We start from the raw sequence: 25,066 nt of genomic DNA on the forward strand, positions 1-25,066 counted from the left end.
TTTTTTGAGTTAATGCTCAGAGGTTGTTTTTACAATAATGAAAGAATTTAGTGTAAGTGAATGACACATGTGGAAGGGAACACTTTTTAGTCACTTAACCCGATTCTGCCTTTCCTTCAAATCATGACTACTCTGTACCTCCGCTCAACTTTGATCATGTTCTTTTTATATTCATCAAAAATTCACCTATCTAAATCTTGAAATTTTAAACTGATTCAGAATTGGCAGTCTTTGGGAAGAATATGCTTCACAATTTCCCTCTGGTCTGAATGGGAAAAGTGACTTGAAATTTCACCTATGAAGAGCCTAGTTTCTAATTTTAAAATAACACCCTATGCACTGGACCCCATACCCAAGTGCAAATTTTTCTGTGTTAATTCTATTCCAGTAAATAATTTAAACTGCTTAACTAAGTCACTCTCATTGCCCATTAAACTCAATGGATTACAAGCCAAATTGTCTTCATAATTTAGAACTGTAAAGCTCTGATACATTTTCTAGGAAACTATACTATATCCTTTGAGGTTTTATATGCATAACTGAAGGCAGTATACCAAATGAGATATGACCATTAAGAAAATGCAAACCTTTAGATACTTATTTTCTCTAGATTGATTATTTAGTATCAATGTCTAATTAGATTGCAAACTAAAGAAAAAGCACGTTTCAATCAATCAATATAATTAAAACATTTCAATATTCTAACAAGAAACCAAATTACACTACTGAGAATATAAGCAAGTAAAGAAAGCAAGGAAGGAAAGTGATATGAGTCAATACACTAGACTGAATAATGGCTAATATGGTAGGTTTAATTAGTCAATCTTTTACAACAAACTAAAAATTGAAATTCTGCATATTTTAATAGCACTTTATTGTTGATACTAATATCCCCTTAATAATATCCAGTTCAACAAAATCTACTTTGTTCTTTTTTTTTTCTTTTTGTTAGTTTCTTAATAAATAACAAATCTATTTTTTGGTCACTGCTGCCAAGTGTTAACTTCAGGGTTAATTAGGCTCATCAATACAAGTTATAATTTATCTTTCTGAAATATACTTGGCATTTATTTAAAAGATTCATCATTTCATCAAGCTCCGCCACTCCTAATGTCACTGAAATTGAGTTTCAGTGCTATTGTTTAACAATCTTGGTTTAGCATTGGAGTGGCAAAATGCAAGCAATCAAACTTCATGAGCAACTGTCCAGACATTTCATATTATCAGCGCCCAATATTTGTACATCATATTCCTTTTGGAACTTGGGTTCAGGGTGGTCAGCTATGGCAGTGCTTCCCCAGTACCTTTGGCCTCCTCCTACCAATCATGGCTTTTCTGCCCACAAACATTTTACCATCACTATTAGATGCATATTTTTTGCAGCCTCTCAAGTACCAATGTTCTTTCTATACCATTATTGTAATATATTATAGTACACGTTTGTGGTATTCTGCTGTTGTTGCCCATCTACTTCAAGGTTCGAGATGTGCATTCAGAGATGCCCTTCTGCACACCACTGTTGTAATGTGTGGTTATTTGAGTTACTATCGCCTTCCTGTCAGCTTGAAACAATTTGGCCATTCTCCTCTAACCTCTATAATTAACACAGCGTTTTTGTCCACAGAACTGCTTGTCACTGAAAATCCCAGGAGGTCAGTAGGTACACCACCCCATCTGGCACCATCAATCACTCCACAGTAAAAGTCACTTAATCCCAATTCTTCCCCATTCTGGTGTTTGGTCTGATCAACAACTAAACCTCTTGACCATGTCTGCATGCTTTTACACATTGAGTTGCTGCCACATGATTGACTAATTAAATATTTGCATTAACGAACAGGAGCACAGGTGTAGTTAATAAAGTGGCTACTGAGTGTAGATCTTCCATAACCTCTGATCTCTGTCTGTTTCTAACCCCGTAAAGTGCTCTCTTTCATGATCAGTTGTAAAATTCTGAGCTTGTCAAGTTCGAGGAAAGAAGAATCTTTAATTGGTAGCTTGCAGGCTTTCATTCTGCACAGTTATACATCTGCATATGGAAGCACTGACATATCTTGTGCACTCTTTCCTCGCATACCCTACACCCACCTCAATGACACAATATAGTTCCCGGCCTTGTACAAGGACTTCAAAAACATACAGTGCAAGTCATGAGGCTTTCTCACTCCATCCCAGCAGTCTCTCCCTCTACAGTCACCAGCGAGCACTTCTTAATTCCAAAATGAAATCCATTCAGTCTTGATATTCTACAGATTTAAAGACTGTTAGTGAAAATAACGTTGATATAAAGGTTGAAAGCTATTATCCAATAATACCTTTAACTAATAACTTTGCTGAAGAAGTAAGAGCCCCAGCCTTAAACGTTACTGTTCCTGAGTCATCAGTTCCCAGGCCTTGTAGCGTTAATGTGTGAATATTTCCATTTCGAACAGATATCTCATTCAGATCATTATTCTGAAGGGGTGAACCATCCAGCCACCACTGCGTATTTTCCACATCCTTCTGTGAGAGCTCACATTCAAATGTGGCTGACTCACCGGCAAAGACATCACTGTTTTTTAAACCAGAAACTATCTTTACTTCACGGTCTAGAAAATGAAGCAAAAACATTATCAGTACCTTTCCTTTCTTTATCAAATATAGCTTACAAAACGTTTACTTTCTTGACCATAACCATAATGGTCAAGTTCTTTTTAACCAATAAATGGAACGCCAATTTAACTATGTAATATGTGAAAAAATCATAACCTTACAATGGGAAGTTTTATTTAAGAAATAAATTACTTAACAAAAATTGAGGCAGTTTTCAAGTAAATTGCTTTCTCATGGAAAAGATATCTGCAATATTTTTAAGTAGTTGAATTATCACCTCTAACAGTCAAGGAAGCTGTTGTTTGATGTTTCTCACAATAACAAGTATATTTGCCGGCATCTCCTGGTTTCACATTATGAATTAACAGCTCAACGGTGGCACCTTTTTGGCTCATTTCATACTTGTCACTTGGATGAAGCACAAGAAGTCTCTTTCTCCATTCAACAGTAGCAGTGGGTTTAGAAAGTTCACAGCGTAGATTAGCTGTGTGCCCCTCAACTGCTTCCACATTCTGTAGCTCTTGTTTGAAATAGGCAGGTAAAGCTATTTACATTAATACAAGAAACAATTTAATTACCATTATGGTATATGCAATTATGACACTACAACCAGATCAAAGCTCCAAATAATTTCTTCAAGTTGTATATAAATTTCAGTTATGAGAAATAATAAATAATTCAACTCTAAAATAAATAACAGATCCTGAAAACAAAGTCTCAATTTCAATACTACATACCCATGCTCTCACCATACCCCTTCAGTGTCCAGAAATTACTTATTTAAACATTCTCTAGAAATTAAAAAAAAAATTAAATATAGGTAAAACCCAGAAAGCTTTGTTCTATCTAATAAAAAGCTTTATTCAACAACTTGGCTACCACGTAGCAGTAAATTCCACAGGTTCACCACACTCTTAAGAAATACCTCTACATCCTAGTCCTAATGGTCTTCTCAGTCAAATCATTGACGAGGATAATGGAGAGGGGTCCTAAATGTCTTAAAGCCTGTCAACTCTTGTCAGAATTTTGTATATTTCAGATAGATAACCTCTATTTCTTCCAATTTCATAACCTCAACTACAGTTCCATCCCAGGAATCAGACTGAACTTTGCATTCCCTCAATGGTAAGTATAAATAAAACTCCTAAACAAGTGAACTGACATCTGCACAAAGATGGAAACAAACAGGAAATATAAAGTTAATAAAAAGTAGACAGGTAACATTGATAGAATAATTTTATAATTCTTAAATGACATGAAGAATCTCATCTATCCTACCTTCCACTTTGAGGGAAGCACTAGTCTTCTGATCTCCAGATTCACAAGAATATTCTCCGGCATCCTCCAAAGTTAAGTCAGAAATCACCAACTCGGCCACTGAATCTTGCTGCCTCATTTCATATTTACTACTAGGTTTAATTGTTATTGAGCCTTTCTTCCATGTTATAGGCACTTCGCATTCAAAAAGTTCACAACGAAGGAAAACTGTACTTTCCTCATTTGCTTGTATGTTCTGAAGATTTTGTTTAAAAATGACTAAAATGAAACAATAAGGCCACGATGAACAATACATATTTTGAAATATAAAGACTGATATGCATGGAAACTAACAATTGATTTATCCAAAGTTCAAAGTACTCTCTTATACAGATGTAATGCATCATATTCACAACATATATTCTCTTTGCTTCAACCAAAGGCAAGTAATATTCTGAAAGCGAAGAAAAAGAGCGCAGGCTAGCAAAAATGTGACTCAGTATTTCTCATACTGAAAATACAAGTATCTATAATGAAAGATATAATTACAGAGAATATTGGAGAATGATAAAAGGTTTGAGCAAAGTTAACTCAGATTTATGAAATAATGAAAATCACATTTGACTAGTATACTATTTGGATGCAAATAGCAAAATAAAAGATGAAATGTGTGCTTATAGTAGATTTTTAAACCATAAGATATAGGAGTAGAAGCAGGCTATTTGGCCCATCGAGTCTGCTCCGCCATTCAATCATGGGCTGATCCAATTCTTCTAATAAAAGGTTTTCAGTAATTCTGCTCTTGTTGGACTGCTAGCACCAAGCATACCCTAATATTCTGTAGGTACCTTTGGACTGATGCAGGAAAAAAATACCATGAGAAGTTGAGCACTTTCCTCTACTATCCTGTTCTGTGTAGCTCTTGACATATCTGTGCTGGACTCCTATTATGGCAAAGTACCCTGATGTGGGCAGCTACACAAGCAGAAAGTAGCCCTCATCTCCCAGAATCTATTAGAGCAGTGCTAGCTGATGGAAGTATCCAGCTAGCATCTCCCCCATTATGAAGAAATCAAGCATGCTTCGAGAAAATACACACAAAATGCTGGAGGAACTCAGCAGGCCAGGCAGTATCCATGAAAAAGAGTAAACAATTGACATTTTGGGCTAAGACCCTTCACAGGGCGATGAAGGATCTCGGCCCAAAATGAGATCTACCAGCAAAGTTGTTATTTGAAAGTCATGAAGTCTTAGAAAAGTACAGCACAGAAACAGGTCCTTCAGCCCATCTAGTTTGCACCGAACCATTTAAACTGCCTACTCCCAATGACTTATACCTGGACCATAGTTATCCATATCCCTGCTATCCATGTACCTATCAAGCTCACATGCACCACTTGCACAAGAAGCTAGCAAATAAGGAGATCTTAGTCATGTCTGCTAATTTGCTATTTCATCTCCTGAGTCTACTGTGTGGCAAAGTTGTTTCTCATGATGGGGAGTCTAGTACGAGAGGGCATGACTTAAGGATTGAAGGGCGCCCATTCAGAACAGAAATGCGAAATTTTTTTAGGCAGAGGGTGGTGAATCTATGGAATTTGTTGCCATAGGCAGCAGTGGAGGCCGTCATTGGATGTATTTAAGGCAGAGATTGATAGGTATCTGAGTAGCCAGGGCATCAAAGGTTATGGTGAGAAGGTGGGGGAGTGGGACTAAATGTGAGAATGGATCAGCTCATGATAAAATGGCAGGGCAGACTCGATAGGCCGAATGGCCAACTTCTGCTCCTTTGTCTTATGGTCTTATTGAGTACTGATACTTCCGGTTTAAGATGGCATGACTGAAGACGTGTGACAGTTTACTGGAAGATCAAAAGCAAAGGAATTTGATTAAAATCATTATTAATAACACCTTTCTAAAATAAAAGTAAATTGTGGTAAACTATCACCACAAACAATGAAGAAGCGAGTGAAAGCAAAGGGAATTCGCAAGATGTGCCTTGCTCCTGCACTGCAAAATTGATGTACTTGGAGTTGGAGCTGAGCTGGCTGGAGTGGACAATTCAGAGGGGAGAAGACAGGATGGAGAAGGTCCAACTAACCAGGATACAAGGGTGGATTGCTTTAAGAGCCAAGCCGAATTGGCACTTAAATTAGTTGACAAAGGCTTCTTGGGCAGTAAAATCCAGGTCCAATTCGCCATGGCGAGGCCCAGGTCATAATGCAAGGTACAATCTGCTGCTTGGACAATCTAAATGCCAACCCATATAGACTGAAAAGGCAGGGTGTCGAGAGTCAGGCAAGTTTGGATTGCTCTGGGCACCGGGCCAATTTAGAATGGTTGAGAATAGCTCCTTCGGCAGTAAAATCAAAGCCCAGAGTGGTTCGCAGAGCTGGGTCCCTGTGAGAAATCAAGACCTAAATAGTCTGGGGGCTAATCTCTCCGCGACACTAAGGCTGTAAGACTGCCCCCAGCTGCTATGCTTCATGTCTGCGAACTTTGCGCCAATTTGCCTCGCTAATATGATGAACTGAATACCGAGGCTTTGTGCCTACACTGGGCTGCTCTGGGGATTTGGATCCAACATTTTGGTTCAGAATACTGTTGTTGCTCAATCCTATTATTTATATGATTTGCTTTGTGTGTTTTTTTCCTCTTTCTCTGGGGGTTGGTCTTATTTTTTTTAAAATCGGTTTCTTTTGGGTTCCTTGCTTTGTGACCACCTGTAAGCAAACAAATCTCAAGGTTATATAATTTATTCATTCCTTGAAAAACCGTATATTGAACTTTGAGTCAGTGTGGGTAGAAGTCAGAAACAGGAAGGGAGCAATCACTCTTTTGGAAATATTCCATAAACCACCTGGACACTGATGAGCAGTTTAGTAGAGAGATTTGGGGGAAGGTGCAAAAATAACAGGGTTGTTGTCATGGGTGACTTCAACTTTCCAAAAATTGATTGGCACATTCTTAGTGCAAAAAGTTTAGATAGGGAAAAATTTGTTAGGTGTATCCAGGATGGATTCCTGACACAGTACATGGATAAGCTAACGAGAAGAGAGTTCATAAACTATAGATAGGACCATAAGACACAGCAGCAGAATTAGGCCATTTGGCCCATCGAGTCTGTTCCACTATTCAATCATTGCTGATCCTTTTTTTTAAAATCACCTCCTCAGCCTTTTCCACGTAACCTTTGATGCTGTGGCCAAAGAAGAACCTATCAACCTCCACTTTAAATGCACCCAACAACCTGGACTCCACAGCTGCCTGTGGTAGCAAATTCCACAAATTCAACACCCTCTGGCTGAAGAAATTTCTCTGCACCTGTTTCAAATGTAAATCCCTCTATCGCGAGGCTGTACCCCCTTGCCATACACACCCCCACCATGGGAAACATCCTTTCCACATCTACTCTGTCTGGGCCTTTCAACATTCGAAAAGTTTCAATGAGATCCTCCTTTGTCCTTCTAAATTCCAGCATATACAGGCCCAGAGCCATCAAATGTTCTTCATATGTTAACCATGTCATTCCCAGAATCATCCTTATGAACCCCCTCTGAACCCTCTCCAATGCTAGCACACCTTTTCTTCGATAATGAGCCCAAAACTGTTCACAATACTCAAGGTGAGGCCCCACCAGTGCCTTATAAAGCCTCAGCATCACATTCTTGCTCTTGTATTCTAGACCTCTTGAAATGATTACCAACATTGCATTTCCCTTCCTCACCACTGACTCTACTGCAAGTTAACCTTTATGTTGTTCCGCCCAAAGACTCCCAAATCCCTGAACATCTCGATTTTTGGATTTTCTCCCCATTTAGAAAATAGTCTGCACATTTACTTCTGCCACCAAAGTGCATGACCATGCATTTTCCAACATTGTATTTCATTTGCCACTTTCTTACCCATTCTCCTCCACCAATCTTCGGATCATCTGCAAACTTGGAAACGAAGCCATCTATTCCATCGTCTAATTCATTTACTTACAGCATAAAAAAATTGGTCCCAACACCGACCCCTGTGGAACACCCTAGTCACTGGCAGCCAACCAGACAAGGATCCTTTTATTCCCACTCACTGCCTCCTACCAACCAGCCAATGCACTAACCATACCAGTGACCTTCCTGTCATACCATATGCTCCTAAATTGGTAAACAGCCTCATGTGTGGCATCTTGTCAAAGGCCTTCTGAAAATCCAAATATACAACATCCACTGCATTCCCTTTATGTAATTTACTTGTAATTTCCTCAAAGAATTCCAATAGGTTCCTCAGGCAAAATTTTCCTTTAAGGAAACCATGCTGAACTTATCCCATCTTGCCCTGTGTCACCAAGTACTGTATAACCTCATCCTTATCAATTGACTTCAACATCTTCCCAACCACTGAGGTCAGGCTAACTGGCTCATAATTTCCTTTCTGATGCCTCCCTCCTTTTTTAAAGAGTGGAGTTACATTTGCAATTTTCCAGTCTTCTGGAACCATGCCAGAGTCAAATAATTCTTGAAAGATAATTACTAATGCCTCTACAATCTCTACCGCTACCTCTTTCAGAACCCTAGGGTGCAGTTCATCTAGCGCAGATGACTTATGTGCTATTAGGTCTTTCAGCTTTTTGAGCACCTTTTCCCTTGTAATAGTAACTGCACTCACTTCTCTTCCCTCACACCCTTCAACACCTGGCACACTGCTAGTATCTTCCACAGTGAAGACTGATGCAAAATACTTAATTAGCTCATTGCCTATCTCCTTGTAGCCCGTTATGATTTCTGTGGCCTCATTTTCTAGCGGTCCTATGTCCACTCTCCTCTCTCTTATATTTTTAATATATACTTGAAAAAGATTTTCTGTCTACCTTGATATTGTGCTTGGGGTTCCTACCACACATTGCATCTTTCCGTTCCCCCCCCCCCCCCCCCCCAATTTCTGCTTTCCACAGGCATTTCTACCTATGCGTTTCCCTTGCTTATTCGTCCCTCCCCACTGATCTCCCTCCTAGCACTTACCCTTGCAAGCGGAACAAGTACTACACCTGCACCTACACCAACTCCCTCACTACCATTCAGGGCTCCAAACAGTCCTTCCAGGTGAAGCGACGCTTCAGCTGTGAGTCTGTTGGGGTCACCTACTGTATCTGGTGCTCCTGGTGTGGCCTCCTGTATATCGGTGTGATCCGATGCAGACTGTGAGACAGCTTCACCAAGCACCTATGCTCTATCTGCCAGAAAAAGTGAGATCTCCCACTGACCACCCATTTTAATTCCATATTCCATTCCCATTCAGATGTGTTAGTCCATGGTCTCCTCTACCAACGTGATGAGGCTACACTCAGTTTGGAGGAGCAACACCTTATATTCCGTCTGGGTAGCCTCCAACCTGATGGCATGAACATTGTTTTCTCAAACTTCCAGTAATGCCCGCCCCACCTCACCCTTCACCACTCCATAACAAATTTCACGTCACATGCCGGTGATAATAAACCTGATTCTGATTCACCTCATCTCCTTACCTGCCTATCACCTCCCTCTGGTGCTCCTCCCCCTTTTCTTTCTTCCATGGTCTTCTGTCCTCTACAATCAGATTCTCCCTTCTCCAGCCCTGTATCTCATTCACCAATAAACTTCCCAGCTCTTTACTTCACTCCCCCTCCCGATTTCACCTATCATCTTGTGGTTCTTCCTCCCCTCCCCCCACTTTCTTACTCTGACTCCTCATCCTTTTTTTCCCAGTCCTTATGAAGGGTCTCGTCTCAAAAGTACTCTTTTCCATTGATGCTGCCTGGCCTGCTCAGTTTCTCCAGCATTTTGTGTGTGTTGCTTGGATTTTCTCATTTGTGATATTGTTTGCTAGTTTGATTTCATATTTAATGTATTCCCCCTTCCCCCTTCTAATGACTCTTTTAGTTGCTTTCTGTAGGGTTTTAAAAGCTTCCCAATTCCCTCTTTCCTGCTAACATTTGCTTTGTTGTATGCCTTTTTTTTTGAACATAGAACATAGACATCTACAGCACATTACAGGCCCTTTGGCCCGCAATGTTGTGTTGACCATGTAAACTACTCTAGAAACTTGCCTAGAATTTTCCTACCGCATAGCCCTCTATTTTTTTTTTAAGCTCCATGTAACTATCTAAGAGTCTCTTAAAAGACCCTATTGCATCCACCTCCACCACTGTCGCCAGCAGTACATTCCATGCACTCACCACTCTCTGTGTGAAAAACTTACTCCTGACATTCCCTCTGTACCTACTTCTAAGCACCTTAAAACTATCCCCCCTCATGTTAGCTATTTCAGCCCTGGGAAAAAGCCTCTGGCTATCCACATGATTGCTTTTATATTAAGCTATACAATTATACTATTTTGCCATTTGAGTATTTCTTTGCTTTTGGAATACATCTATCCTTTATTTTCCTCATTTTTGCCAGAAACACATGACATTGCTACTCTGCTATCATCCCTGCCAACATCTCCTTCCAATTTACGTTGGCCAGCTCCTTTCTCATACCACTGTAATTTCTTTTACTCCACTGAAATACTGCTATGTGAAACCTTATTTTCTCCCTTTCAAATTTCAAGTTGAAGTTGATCATATTGTGATCACTGACTCCTGAGGGTTCCTTTACCTTAAGCTCCCAAATTGTCTCCAGTTCATTACATAACACCCAATCCAGTATAGCTGATCCCTAGTAGGCTCAATGACAAGCTGCTCTAAAAATCAAACTTGTAGACATTCAAAAAATTCACTTTCGAGATCCATTGCATACCTGATTTTCCTAATCTACCTACTTGTTAAAATCTCCCACGTTGTACTCTGTAGTCCATATCTCTGTTACTGCTTGGAGGCCTGTATATAACTGCCGTAAGGGTCCTTTTACCGTTGCAGTTTCTTAACTTAACTCACAAGGATTCAACATCGTCCCATCGTATGTCACATTTTGCTAATGATTTAGGTGTCCTTGTTCATCAGTCACTGAAAGTAAGCATGCAGGTACAGCAGGCAGTGAAGAAAGCTAATGGCATGCTGGCCTTCATAACAAGGGGAATCGAGTATAGGAGCAAAGAGGTCCTTCTGCAGTTGTACAGGGCCCTGGTGAGACCACACCTGGAATATTGTGTACAGATTTGGTCTCCAAATTTGAGGAAGGACATTCTAGCTATTGAGGGAGTGCAGTGTAGGTTCACGAGATTAATTCCTGGGATGGCAGGACTGTCATATGTTGAAAGATTGGAGCGACTGGGGTTGTATACACTGGAATTTAGAAGGATGAGAGGGGATCTGATTGAAACATACAAGATTATTAAGGGATTGGACATGCTAGAGGCAGGAAACATGTTCCTGATGTTGGGGGAGTTCAGAACCAGAGGCCACAGTTTAAGAATAAGGGGTAGACAATTTAGAACAGAGTTGAGGAAAAACTATTTCACACAGAGGGTTGTGGTTCTGTGGAATGCTCTGCCTCAGAAGGCAGTGGAGGCCAATTCTCTGGATTCTTTCAAAAAAGAGTTAGATAGAGCTCTTAAAGATAGCAGAGTGAAGGGATATGGGAAGAAGGTAGGAAAAGGGTACTGACTGTGGATGATCAGCCATGATCACAGTGAATGGTGGTGCTGGCTCGAAGAGCTGAATGGCCTACTCCTGCACCTATTGTCTATTGATGCCATTCCTTACCAGAAGAGCAACACCACCCCCTCTGCCTACCTTCCTATCCCTTTGATACAATGTGTAACTTTGGACATTCAGCTCCCAACTACAACCATCCTTCAGCCACCTGACAATCTGTAAAAGTGCAAAAGATCATCCACCATACTTGTTATACTCTGTGCACTGAGATATTAAACTTTGAGTACTATATTTGCTACCCTTTTTGATTCTGCATCCCTAATGCCCTGATAATCAGCCTGCTGGGTGTAATTATGGCCATCATCTGCCTGCCCTTCCTGACAGTCTAACTGCACACAATCTTTGCTCCTTTACCATCTATCCTATCCTGAGTCCCTTCACTCCAGTTCCCATTCCCCTGCCAAATTAGTTTAAACCCTCCCCAACAACTCTAACAAACCTGCCCACGAGAAAATTGGTCCCCCCTCGGGTTCCATAAGACATAAGAGCAGAAGTCTGCCATTCAGCCCATCGAGTCTGCTCCACCATTTTATCATGAGCTGATCCATTCTCCCATTTAGTCCCACTCCCCCGCCTTCTCACCATAACCTTTGATGCCCTGGCTACTCAGATACCTATCGATCTCTGCCTTAAGTACACCCAATGACTTGGCCTCCACTGCTGCTCGTGGCAACAAATTCCATAGATTCACCACCCTCTGACTAAAAGTATTTCTTTGCATTTCTGTTCAGGTGTAACCCGTCCCTTTTGTACAGCTCATACCTCCCCCAGAAGAGATCTCAATGATTCGATAACCTGAAGCCCTGCCCCCTGCACCAGCTTCCCAGCCACACACTTATCTGCTAAGTCATCCTGTTTCTACCCTCACTGGCACGCAGCATAGGTAGCAATCCAGAAGTTACTACCCTGGAGGTCCTGCTTCTCAGCTTTCAGCCTCACTCTCTAAATTCTCTCTTACTTCTCTCTTCGGGACCTCTTTGCTTTCCCTTCCTATGTCATTGGTACCAATATGTACCAAGACGTCTGGCTGCTCTCCCTCCCCCTCCAAAATGTTGCGGACGCAATCTGAGACATTCCTGTCCTGGCACCTGCAAGGCAACATACCACCGGGTGGCCCGTTCACTTCCATAAAAACTCCTGACTGTTTCCCTGACTATTGAGTCCTCTATCACTATAGCTCCCCTTTTCTCCCTCTTTCCCTTCTGCACCACAGACCAATGTTCAGTGTCAGTAACCTGGTCTCTGTGGCACTCCCCTGGAAGGTCATCCTCCACAACAGTAACCAAAAAGGTATATTTATTATTGAGGGGAATGCCCACAGTAGTGCTCTGCGCTAACTGCCTATTCACCTTTTCATTCCTACACCTGACAGTCACCCAGCTACCCGCCTCCTGCAACTTAGGGGTGACTACTTTCCTGTTATGCCAATCGATGAGCTCCTCACTCTCCCGTACAAGCCGAAGATCTAGTACTAGACAATGTACAGGTGGCAGAACCTCTTGTTGAGTGAGTAAATGAAGGTATTGGCTACAATTCCTTGACTTTTAGCATTGTCATGGTCAAGGAAAGGAGCAGATGATTGGGAAAGTATTTATTTAGGAGAAGGATAATTACAGTAGTATTAGGCTGCAACTTTGGAGAATAAACTGGGTATAGGTATTTTCAGGAAAATGCACAGCAGAAATGTGGAGGTTAACAACCACTTGCATGAGGTTCTGGAAAGGTTAATCCCACTTAGATAGGGAAAAGATGGTACTAAGGTTGACAAGAGGTGGAACATTTAGTCAAGGTGAAGAAGGAAGCATACTTAAGGTTTAGGAAACAAAATCAGAGAGGGCTCTTGGGAAATATACAACAGCTGGGAAGGAGCTTAAGAAGTGTTTTGGAAGAGATAAAAGAGAATTTAAGGAGGCCTTGGCGAGTAGGACTGAGGTGTGCCACACATACATGAAGGACGACGGAGGCCCTTAATGAGTACTTTGTTTCAGTGTTCACCAGGGCAAGGGACTTCGACAAATGTGAGGCTAGTGTAGAACAGGCTAATGCTCCCAGGACTGAATGGGATACATCCCAGGTTTCTACAGGAAACCAGGGAAGAGATTGTTGGAGCATTGACAATAATCTGTGGTAAATGTTATTCCATTGTTCAAGAAAGGTAATAGGGATCCAATCCTGTGAATTATAAACCAGTGGTGGGCAAACTAATGGAGAGGATTCTTAGAGAAAGGATTTATAAGTACAGTCATTAGGCAATGTCAGCATGGCTTTGTGAGGTACAAGTTGTGCCTCAAGTGTATAATTGAGTTTTTCGGGGAAGTGGCAAAAACAAATTGATGAAGGTCAAGCAATGGATGTGGTGTGTATGGATTTTTAGCAAGGTACTTGGTAGTAAGCAAGACTCCTGTTCTAAGGTTTGCATCATTCTTGCTGTGATTTTCTAGAGTCTTCCACAATAGATTGCTGACTGTGGTCTCACCACTGAATAACGCAGCAGATACATGTTGAAGAAGTTCTCATTGCCGATTGAAACACACTCTCTGGACTTTGGAAGATTCTTGAACAGCCCATAATTGTCCTGCTCTCGGAAGAATGTCATTAAACTAGAGAGTGAAAAAGTATTTACAAGGCTGTTACAGAGAAAGGAAGGCTTGGGTTATTATGAGACAGTGGACAAGCAATGACTTTTTTCTCCTGAAGCATATGAGGCTGAGGGGTGACCTTAAAGAGGAGCACAGATGAAGTGAATACTCAAAGGTTTTTACTTCAGGTTAGGAGATTCCAAAACTCAAGGGTCCAGGTTTAAGGGACAAGAGGTGCAATTTTTTCCAGAGGGTGGTGAGCATATGGAATGAGCTATCAGATAAAGTGGTAGAGGTGGGTACAATTACAACATTTAAAAAAGCATTTGGACAATTGCATGGATAGGAAAGATGTAGAGTGATATGGGTCAAACACAGGCAAAAGTTCCAGTTAAGTTAAGAATCTTGGTTTGCACAGGTAACTGGGAGTACAATGTAATCCTTTAAATTCGCATAACATTTAAAGAATAGTGTTGCATGTTCACATTTCCAAGACTTAAATTTGTTTTGGAAGAAATTCAGGATTATTGATTTCTTTGACCATTAATATTGTCACATAAAAGTTGCATGTTTAATAAATAACTTTAGGTGAAATTGTTGGAAAACCATGCTGAAGTACATATTAGGGACATTATCTTCAACAACCACTATGAAGAGTACAAAATGTGAGGAACATACCTTTAGGTTTTTCTTGCACTACCAGCTTAGCTGTTGAACTTTCAGAGCCGACTTTGAACATAATAGTTCCGGAATTATCAGGTGTGACATTTTTCAATATCAAAGTGTGTATCTTATCAGTAACTTTGATGTCACAGCATTCATTACTTTGAAGTAGTTTTCCACCTAACCACCACTGAGCATCTTTAATATCTTCTTGAGAAGTCTCACATACGAATCTCACATTGTTTTGCTCAACTATAGTTGTATCTTCAAGCCCACGAATAATTTTTATGCGTTCTGTAAAAAATGTTCAGAGTGGTTTTGAGTTGAGGTAAACAGGCATAAAACTTGAAGATTTCTTTATTCAGTTTCAGCAAGTAACAAAACATGAAAACTGTTGCAACACACATAAAAATTGCTGGTGAATGCAGCAGGCCAGGCAGCATCTCTAGGAAGAGGTGCAGTCGATGTTTCAGGCCGAGACCCTTCGTCAGGACTAACTGAAGGAAGAGTGAGTAAGGAATTTGCAAGTTGGAGGGGGAGGGGGAGATCCAAAATGATAGGAGAAGACAGGAGGGGGGAGGGATGGAGCCAAGAGCTGGACAGGTGATAGGCAAAAGGGATACGAGAGGATCATGGGACAGGAGGTCTGGGAAGAAAGATGGGGGGGAGGAATGCAGAGGATGGGCAAGGGGTATATTCAGAGGGACAGAGGGAGAAAAAGGAGAGTGAGAGAAAGAATGTGTGTATAGAAATAAGTAACAGATGGGGTACGAGGGGGAGGTGGGGCATTAGCGGAAGTTAGAGAAGTCGATGTTCATGCCATCAGGTTGGAGGCTACCCAGACGGAATATAAGGTGTTGTTCCTCCAACCTGAGTGTGGCTTCATCTTTACGGTAGAGGAGGCCATGGATAGACGTCAGAATGGGAATGGGATGTGGAATTAAAATGTGTGGCCACTGGGAGATCCTGCTTTCTCTGGCGGACAGAGCGTAGGTGTTCAGCAAAGCGGTCTCCCAGTCTGCGTCGGGTCTCGCCAATATATAAAAGGCCACGTCGGGAGCACCGGACGCAGTATATCACCCCAGTCGACTCACAGGTGAAGTGTTCCCTCACCTGGAAGGACTGTTTGGGGCCCTGAATGGTGGTAAGGGAGGAAGTGTAAGGGCATGTGTAGCACTTGTTCCGCTTACACGGATAAGTGCCAGGAGGGAGATCAGTGGGGAGGGATGGGGGGGACGAATGGACAAGGGAGTCACGTAGGGAAAACTGTTAACACATTCTCTAAACTTGTTTACAATTTTTAGGTGGGACTAGTATTAGAAGGTTAAGTAGAAAGAAAAAGGAGATGGAGTAGGTCTCTTAATACAAAAGTGAGAAAAGATTTTGGGTCAGTAGATCAACGGGTAGAATCAGTCTGCATGGTGGTAAGAAACAGCAAGGGAAAGAATAACTAGCTGGTAGAGTCATTAGGCCACATAACAAAGGTACATGGCAGGACGGAGGAATAAAGAAATAATGGGGGCTTGCAATAAACACAATGGAATAACTGTGGACCAGTCAAATAGTCCTGAGCAAGTTCTGGTTAGTTCTTAAATAGTGGCACCAATTAGAGACATGTTATTTTAGATCTGACCATGTGTAATGAGGCAAAGTTAATTAAGAATAGATTTAATGTTAGCAAAAGAGCCTTTGAAGAGTGATAATAACATGACAGGATTTCATGTCTACTACCTTTATTAAGAACCTTGAAAGTTATCAGTGGAACAGAAGAGTATTTATGATATTCCAATAGTTTTATGGCATCATTAAAGTGAGTAATTATTTAAAATTCTGAAATATTATCGAATTAAAATTTCACACTGCCATGATGGGATTTAAACTTAGTTCTCTGGACAGTTAGACAAGCTTCTGCATAACTTAAAATTAGAAAAACAAATCCTAGGAACACTTAGTAAGTCAGGCAGCATCCATGAAAAGAGAAGCAGATGACATGTCAATTGCAGAACCTTTACCAAAACTGGTAAAGAGAGAAAACAAGTTAGTTTTAAATTGCAGAGTGTGGAGGAGTGATGGATAGGACAAAGGGAGTATCGCTGATAAGGTGAAGCCTGGGTTACACTGTAGACAGGTCATCTGGTCAATCTGGGACAATGGAGAGATTCCTCTGTGATTTCTATCACCTGATACATTTCCTTTTTCCCTCATTTTGCATTCAAAAGAGACTCTGATCCATTCTTTCATCTCCATTCATACTCTTCTCACAACAATACCTGCTTGCCCTTTTTCCTCTTCCCTTCCAGGCATCCAAATTTTTTCTTTCAACTGAAGCTCTGATTTACCAGTATGCATTCGAAACTCATAATGTGCTTTCCTCTATCTGGAGGATTCAAACACAGATTGAGGGAATGCTTCCCAGAATACACCCATTGTTGACAGTAGCGGCCCAGGCCTGTCACTTTAGTTCTTCCTTCCACTCCAACTGTGACATCTCTGCCTTTAGCACTTTCTATGCAAGCCCAAAGTGAGTATAAAGAACACCATCTCACTTTGTGATTTGCACAAAAAGCCTTCAGGACTTAGTCACAGAATAGTACAGCACAGAAACAAGCCCTTTGGCCCTTTATATCCGTGCTGGTTTTTTTATCCTATCAACACTAACCCTATTTATCTACAATAGACACCTGCCTTACCATTTAAGTGTCTGCCCAAATACTTCAAGCATAATATTTATACCTGATTTTACCAATTCCTGTGGCAGCATGCTCCAGTTATCAACAACCGTAAAATCCTTACTCCTCAAATCCCCTTTCAAATTCCTTCTTCTCACAAACCAGTGTTTCCTACCTTAGGAAAAGAAGATTTTGGCTATCTATTCTATCCATATCTCTCATAATTTTATATAACTCTCTCAGGTCAGCCCACAACATCTTTCATTCCAAGGAAATAAGCACAGCCTATCCAATGCCTCTCTGTAATTGAAAAAACATCTAATCCAGGCAACATTCTGGTGAACCTCCTTTGCACTCTCTCAACAACAATCACATATTTTGTATAGTGTGGCAATCAGAACTGCACACATTACTCCATGTGCCGCCAAACCAGTGTTTTGAAATGTTGAAATATAACAGACAACTCTTATATTCTACGCCCCAATCTATGAAAAACAGCAACCAGATGTCTTCATCATCACCTTTACACTCCATGTTGCCATTTTCAGGAAGCTAGGATTTGAATACCAAGGTCTCTTTGTTCATCATCTTTCCTTAGTGACCTACAATATTTTTCTATATGTTCTGCCCATATTTGATTTTCCACAATGTATTGTTTTGCTATGGTTGGGATTAGACCCCAACTGAAATATTATATCCAACTTTTCAGCTGATCTCTATACCGCTGGAACCTTCAACGACCTTCCTTGCCATTCACAATACCACCAGTTATCGTGCCAGTCATAAACTTACTAATACATTAAAACTGAACTTACCAATTCAAACAGCCAGCTTTTCCAGATTGTATTAGATCAGGCCTTTCTGATAAAAGTTAATTAACCTGAAACATTGACTCTGTTGTTCTCTACAGATACAACCTGATCTGCTGACTATTTCAAGAATTTCCTTTTTTTTTAAACTGCAAGCCAAGTAACTATAAATGGGAAATCTTTTTTTGGTAAATGTATTAGAATACTTTGAGGATATTAATAATAATGGTGGGTAAGTAAGAGACAGTTGATATATGTGATTCTGCATAAGCAATTGATAAGGTGCCACAGAAAGGTTACAGCACTAGGTAAGAACTTTCAGTATTGTTGGTTATATATTGCTGGATATATATTAATCCAGAAGATGATTGGCAGAAAACTTTAGTTGTCCACCTTCAGGTTGGAAAACTATAATTAGAGGGATTAGTGCGGCAGGCTCAACTATTTATAATTTGTTGCATATTTATAATTTAGACTATCAAGCCAGTCTTAGAAAATACGTGTGGTGGACAAAATGTGTTGTAAAATGAGGGTAGAGAGGTTAAGCATGTGGTAAAACATTTAAAAATGGAGTCAAAAATAAGAAAAAATTCAGCTATCCACTTTGGTAGGAAGAAAAATAATATATAATGCTTAACAAGCTTCTGCAAAATGATGTTGTACATGGTGATCTGTGTGTTTTCATACATAAAACAAAGAATGTTAGCCTGCAGGGCATACATTTAATTGAGATGGCAAGTGGAATGCTGATTTTTATTGATAAGGGATGGACCACTTATATAATACTTGGCATTCATTCATTCCCTCACAATTAATCAGTACATCAATACATCCTTGTGCAATTCGACCCTTGATTTCCCCACCTGCAGACCCCAGTCGGATCAGATTGGCATCTCCTCCACCATCTCCATCAGCACAGATGCACCACAAGCCTGTGTGCTTAGCCCCCTGCTCTATATGCTTAATAGTTATGAATGTGAGGCTAAGCACAACTCCAATGCCATTTTTAAGTTTGACTGATTCTAAGGAGGTGACGAATCAGCATATAAGAGGGAGAATGAAAATCTAGCTGAGTGGTGGTGCCACAACAACCACCTCTCACTCAATGTTAGCAAGACCAATGAGTTAATTATTGACTTCAGGAGGTGGACAACCAGAGATCCATGAGCCAGTCCTCATTGGAGGATCAGAGGTGGAGAGGTCAGCAACTCTAAATTTCTCGATGTTATCATTTCAGAGGACCTGTCTGGGGCTCAGGACACAAGTTCAATTATGAAGAAAGCACGGCAGCACTTCTACTTCCTTAGAAGCTTGTGAAGATTCAGCATGACATCTAAAACTTTGACAAACTTCTATAGATGTGCGGTGGAGAGTATATGGAGCTGTTGTGGAAATGTCCTTGAACAGAATATCCTACAAAAAGGACTGGATGTGGCTCAGTCCACTATAGGTAAAGCCCCACCCTCCCACCCCTGAGTACATCTACATGGAGTGCTGTCGCAGGAAAACAACATCCACCATCAAGGTTTCCCACCACTCAGGCCATGCTTTTTTTTGCTGTTGCCATCAGGAAGAAGGTACAAAAACCTCAAGACCCACACCACCAGTTTCAAGAACTGTTATTACCCCTCAACCATCAGGCTCTTGAACCAGTGGGGATAACTTCACAATTTTATTCACCCCATCAATGAACTGTTCCCACAATCCATGGACTCACTTTCAAGGACTCTTCATCTCATGTTCTCAATATTACTTCTTTATTTATTATTATTTCTTTTGTACTTGCTCAGTTTGTCATCATTTGTCCATCCTGCTGGTTGTGGTCTTTCATTGACTCTATTATATTTTTTGGATTTACTAAGTATGGCCAAAAGAAAATGAATCTCAGGGTTGTATTTGGTGACGTATTCGTACTTTGCTAATAAAATCACTTACTTATTTAAGGGTATGGTGAGTTATTAACTTGATGTTTCTAGATTAGAACAAGAAAGATTGGTAGCATTATGGATAGCCTAAAACACTGGCAAAGGATACAGCAGACACAGATCAATTGCAGACTTGGGTGAAGGAATGACGGATTGGGTTTAGCCTGGGCAAATATGAAGTGTTGCACTTTGAGATATCACAAATATATATAGGAACAGCACACTATTAATGGTACGATCCTTAATAGTGTTGATGTGCAGAGGAATCTTAAGGACCAAGTCTAAAGCTCCCTGAAAGTGGCTTCACAGGTTGATATGATGATAAAGATGACATCTGACAAGCTTTACTTTATTGGGATTGAGAGTCTGGAAGTTATGTTGCAATGTTATGAAATTCCAGTTAAGCCACTTCTGGAACATTGCATTCAATTCTGGTTGTTCCTAAATAGGAAGAATGTGGAGGCTTTTGAAAGGGCGAAGAAGGGTTTTACCAGGATGCTGCCTGGATTAGAGGGCACGTGCTATAAAGGGGATGTTGGACAAACTTGAGTTGTTTTCTCTGAAGCGAACAAGACTGAGGGGAGATCTGATAGAGGTAGAAAAAATTGTGACAGGCATAGAATAGACAGCCAGGGTTGGAATGTCTGATTCCAGAGGTTGAGGGGGGCGGGGGAGTTCAAAGGAGATATGTGGGGCAAGTGTGTTTTTTTATTACACAAAGAGTAATGGAATACACTACCTGGAGTGGTGGTAGAGGAAAATATGATAAAGGCATTAAGAGGCTCTTAGATAGGTACACAAATGTGCAGGACATGGAAGGTATTGACATTGTGTAGACAGAAGGGATCAATTCAGTTGGGCATTTGATTACTTACTTAATTAGTTCAGCACTTCATTGTGAGCCAAAGGGCCTGTTCCTATGCTGAACTGCTCTATGACGTGCAGCATTTTACAGTATATTGTTGTAGTTAACAGGAACAGATCTCAACTCTGATAAAGTACAATTATAAACAAGAGAAAATCTGCAGATGCTGGGAATTCAAGCAATGCATACAAAATGCTGGAGGAACTCAGCAGGCCAGGCAGCATCTATGGAAGAAAGCAGTTCTGCCGAAGGGTCTCAGTCCAAAACATCAACTGTACTTTTTTCCATAGATGCAGCCTGGCCTGCTAAATTCCTCCAGCATTTTGTGTGTGTGGCTTAAAGTACACTTATTCTCATTTTATGTTCAGTACGGGGGCAGCACTTGCCAGCACTGTTACTATTTTTAATGGTAATAATAATGCTAAAACAATAATGGTTTAAAATCTGAAATCAAAAAGAGTTGATGCCAGCCACAATTATATTAAACAATGAATATGTACCTCTCACAGACAAATTAGCTTTTGTCTGGTCATCACCGGAATCACAAGTGTATTCGCCAGCATCTTCAAGCTTCAGATTATGGATCAATAATTCAACAACAAAACCATCTTGTAATAGTTCATATTTGTCACTTTGACTTAGTTTTTGAGACCCTCTTTTCCACGTGACTGGTGCACCAGCTTGATTCAGTTCACAATGTAGTGATATCAGACTTCCTTCATCACCCTCCTGGTTTTGCAGTTTCTTTACAAACTGAACAGGTGCAGCTACAGTTTAAAAAAAAACAGAAATTTAGAACATAATTATTATTTACTGTAGGCAATGGGAAATATTTGTATAAAGCATGCAAAACAATACTATGAACTTAAATCCTATACTTCAAATATTAGATTTATTAATATGATCTACATTAGCAAAATTACTTGCTGCAAAATTGCAAAGTTATTCCCAATTTTTGAGAATATGAGTTTATGAGTGTATAGAGCTCCAAAATGGATTCAGCACTTTCCGGAGTGAGTTGTGGAGAAAAAAAATGAGTTACAATGAGTGTAGGTTATCCATGTTCCAAGGGGTTCTGCTATTTACTTTCTCCTCTTACATTTGACCTTATAAAGTGGACGACATTTCCTGCTGAAATCTGACAACCCTCCTCACTAGCTCCACTAATTTTGAACAAAAGAAAATCTGCAGATTAGTGCAGAGCCACTAATTTTGTGTCATTTGCAAACTTAATCAGTCTGCATACATTTTTGTAACTACAAAGGTCCCAGCACTGATCCTTGCAGAACACTATTAGTTACCAATTTCCAGTTAGAAAAATATTCCACCACCTCTACCCTCTGTCTTCTACGACCAAGCCAATTTTATATCCTTCTTATCAAATCATGTGACTTAACGTTCTGGACCAGCCTGCTTTGTCAAATGCTTTACAAAGGTCTGCGTAGACATCTTCAAAAAGCTTAATCAAAGTTCTGAGACAGGACCTTTTCCGAACAAAGTCAAGCTGGCCATCACTAATCCATGCTTTTCCTAATAGGAGTAAATTCTGCCCCTAAGAATCTTCTTGTGTGACTTCCCAACCATTGATGTAATTTGGCCTATAATTTTTTGTATAATTCAATCATAAAGAAAGGAATAATATAGGCAATTCTCACCTGTGGCTAAAGAAGATGCAAGGATCCCTGAAAAGATCTCAGCAATCTCCTCCCTTGCCTCCCTATATCTATTAGTTAAATTTGAGTTACAACTTGTCAGCACTGGGATTAAAATTTATAGCATATTAACCGATGTTGCAATGTTTTCACAACATGCAAGACCTCCACACTTGCTTTTGTCCCCTTCTCAATATAGCAGGCAATGGAAATCACATTGCCAATGAGAATACATGTATCAGAAGACAAATCGGAAACCAATAAGCACCTGCAGCATCCAAACAATTGATAACATGTAGCAGTTCTACATGGACGGCACAGCAGCATAGTGGTTAGCACAATTCTTTAAAGTACCAGCGACTCAGGTTCATTTCCCCCTGCCGCCTGGAGGGAGTTTGTGCGTTCTCCCAGTGACTGTGTGGATATCTTGCAGGTGCTCTGGTTTCCTCCCACAATCCAAAGGTTAATTGATCATTGTAAATTGTCCCATGATTAGGCTAGGGTTAAATCGGGGAATTGCTGGGCAGCATGGACTAAAGGGCTGAAAGGGCCTAATCCGCGATGTATCTCAATAAATAAGTAAATCAAGACTTCTGTTGGAGCCATCTCCAGAGTGGTTTATACTGTTCTGTTTCTTACCTTTTACTAGAAGTTTTGCAGAGGAACTGGTTTTTCCAACTTTAATTGTAACTGTACCACAGTCTTCCTGGGTAACATTATTCAGCTTCAAAATGTGAATGTGTCCATCTTTAACAGATATTTCATTCATTTCATTGTGCTGCAAAGGAGTGTCACTTAACCACCATTGTACATCAGAGAAATTTTCAGGGTGAACTTTGCATTCAAACACAGCATTTTCATTGGCAAAAACCGTTACATCCTTCAGGCCTTCAACAATTTTTACTTTGGATTCTGTACAAAAAGAACATAAGATTATGGTTTCTCATTAGTCTACAACTACCTGTGACAGTAATGTGAGAAACTGTCATTAATCTACATGCTACACCTTATTTACAGTAATTTTATCATTCGAAAAGAAAATAACCTTCGATTATTGATACATGAACATATCAGCAAGCAGCATTTCCAAACATTCCATCTGACAATGTGGAAAATTGCAGCTACATAATAAGCAAAAGAATTTAATCCACCTAATTACTGCCTACAGTTCCCTTTCACTCATGAACAAACTGAAGTAAGCAGTCATTGACAGTGGCACCTATCCATAATCTACTCACTCGTGCACATTGGATTTTGTCAGGACCACTTGGCTCCAAGCTTTCCTGGACCAGCAATATAACTGAAATCAATGTAGATCAAAAGGAAAATGCTTATGGCTGGAGGCACATTTCAGATCAAAATAAAAAAGGCAAGGATTGTTGGAGGTCAATCATCTAAGCTCCAGGACATAAACCTGGGGCAATGTCCTAGACCAAGCTACCTCATGAAAGAGCTTCATTCCATCATAAGGTCAGAAGAATATACATTTGAAGAATGTTCAATTTTATTTACAACTCCTCAGCTAATGAAGCAGTCTATGTCTGCACATAGCAATATCCTGACAACATTCAGGCACGGACTGCTAAGTGGTAAACATTAACATTACAAAACCAGGCAATGACCATTTCCAACAGAATAAATTTTAACCATCTACCTTTAACAATCAAGGGCATTGCCATTGCCAAGTTCTCTGCTATAATATCCTGGGGCTCACTACAAACCAGAGATTCAACTGGATCAGCCAAATAAATACTGTCGCTATAAGAACAGCTCAAAAGCTAGGTTTGTATCCTATGGAATATAATTCTCCCCTGATATCCCAAGGTCAAATCTCTAATTTAAAATTCAGGAACAATAGAATATGCTCCACTGGCCTGGATTAGTGCATTGTCAACAACACTCAAGAAGTTCAATAATATCCAAGATAGTTGTTCCTGCTTGATTGCTATCCTCCCTCCACCCTGAAATTCCAATCCTTCCACAAGTGGCAGACAGTGGATACAGTGATGGAATGGCCAGTAGATTCAATGGGCCAAGCGGCTTAATTCTCCTCCTACATCTTATGGTCTAACCACACAGGAGCTTTATAGCACTGAAGGTACCCCATGTAGCAAGGCATTTGATAAGTTACCCCATACAAGGCTTATTGAGAAAGTAAGGAGGCATGGGATCCAAGGGGACATTGCTTTGTGGATCCAGAACTGGATTGCCCACAGAAGGCAAAGAGTGGTTGTAGATGGGTCATATTCTGCATGGAGATCGGTGACCAATGGTGTGCCTCAGGGATCTGTTCTGGGACCCCTACTCTTCGTGAGTTTTATAAATGACCTGGATGAGGAAGTGGAGGGATGGGTTAGTAAATCTGCTGATGACACAAAGGTTGGAGGTGTTGTGGATAGTGCAGAGGGCTGTCAGAGGTTACAACGGGACATTGATA

At 40.4% G+C, this 25,066-nt stretch overlaps 1 protein-coding gene across 1 annotated transcript in view; it reads right to left on the reverse strand.

Moving 5' to 3' along the window:
* The window catches only part of obscnb (obscurin, cytoskeletal calmodulin and titin-interacting RhoGEF b), a 598,125-nt gene that overhangs the window by 231,228 nt on the left and 341,831 nt on the right, over positions 1-25,066 (reverse strand). Inside the window, exons 76-81 of the mRNA XM_072254438.1 lie at positions 23,269-23,541; positions 21,478-21,744; positions 14,725-15,003; positions 3,871-4,128; positions 2,870-3,136; positions 2,316-2,588 (exon numbers count right to left, since the gene is read on the reverse strand). Of these exons, the coding sequence (XP_072110539.1) occupies positions 2,316-2,588; positions 2,870-3,136; positions 3,871-4,128; positions 14,725-15,003; positions 21,478-21,744; positions 23,269-23,541 (1,617 nt within the window). The remainder of the gene's footprint in view (positions 1-2,315; positions 2,589-2,869; positions 3,137-3,870; positions 4,129-14,724; positions 15,004-21,477; positions 21,745-23,268; positions 23,542-25,066) is intronic.

The sequence above is a fragment of the Mobula birostris genome, chromosome 3 (assembly GCF_030028105.1).
Source record: "Mobula birostris isolate sMobBir1 chromosome 3, sMobBir1.hap1, whole genome shotgun sequence".
Classification (NCBI taxonomy): Eukaryota; Metazoa; Chordata; class Chondrichthyes; order Myliobatiformes; family Myliobatidae; genus Mobula; species Mobula birostris.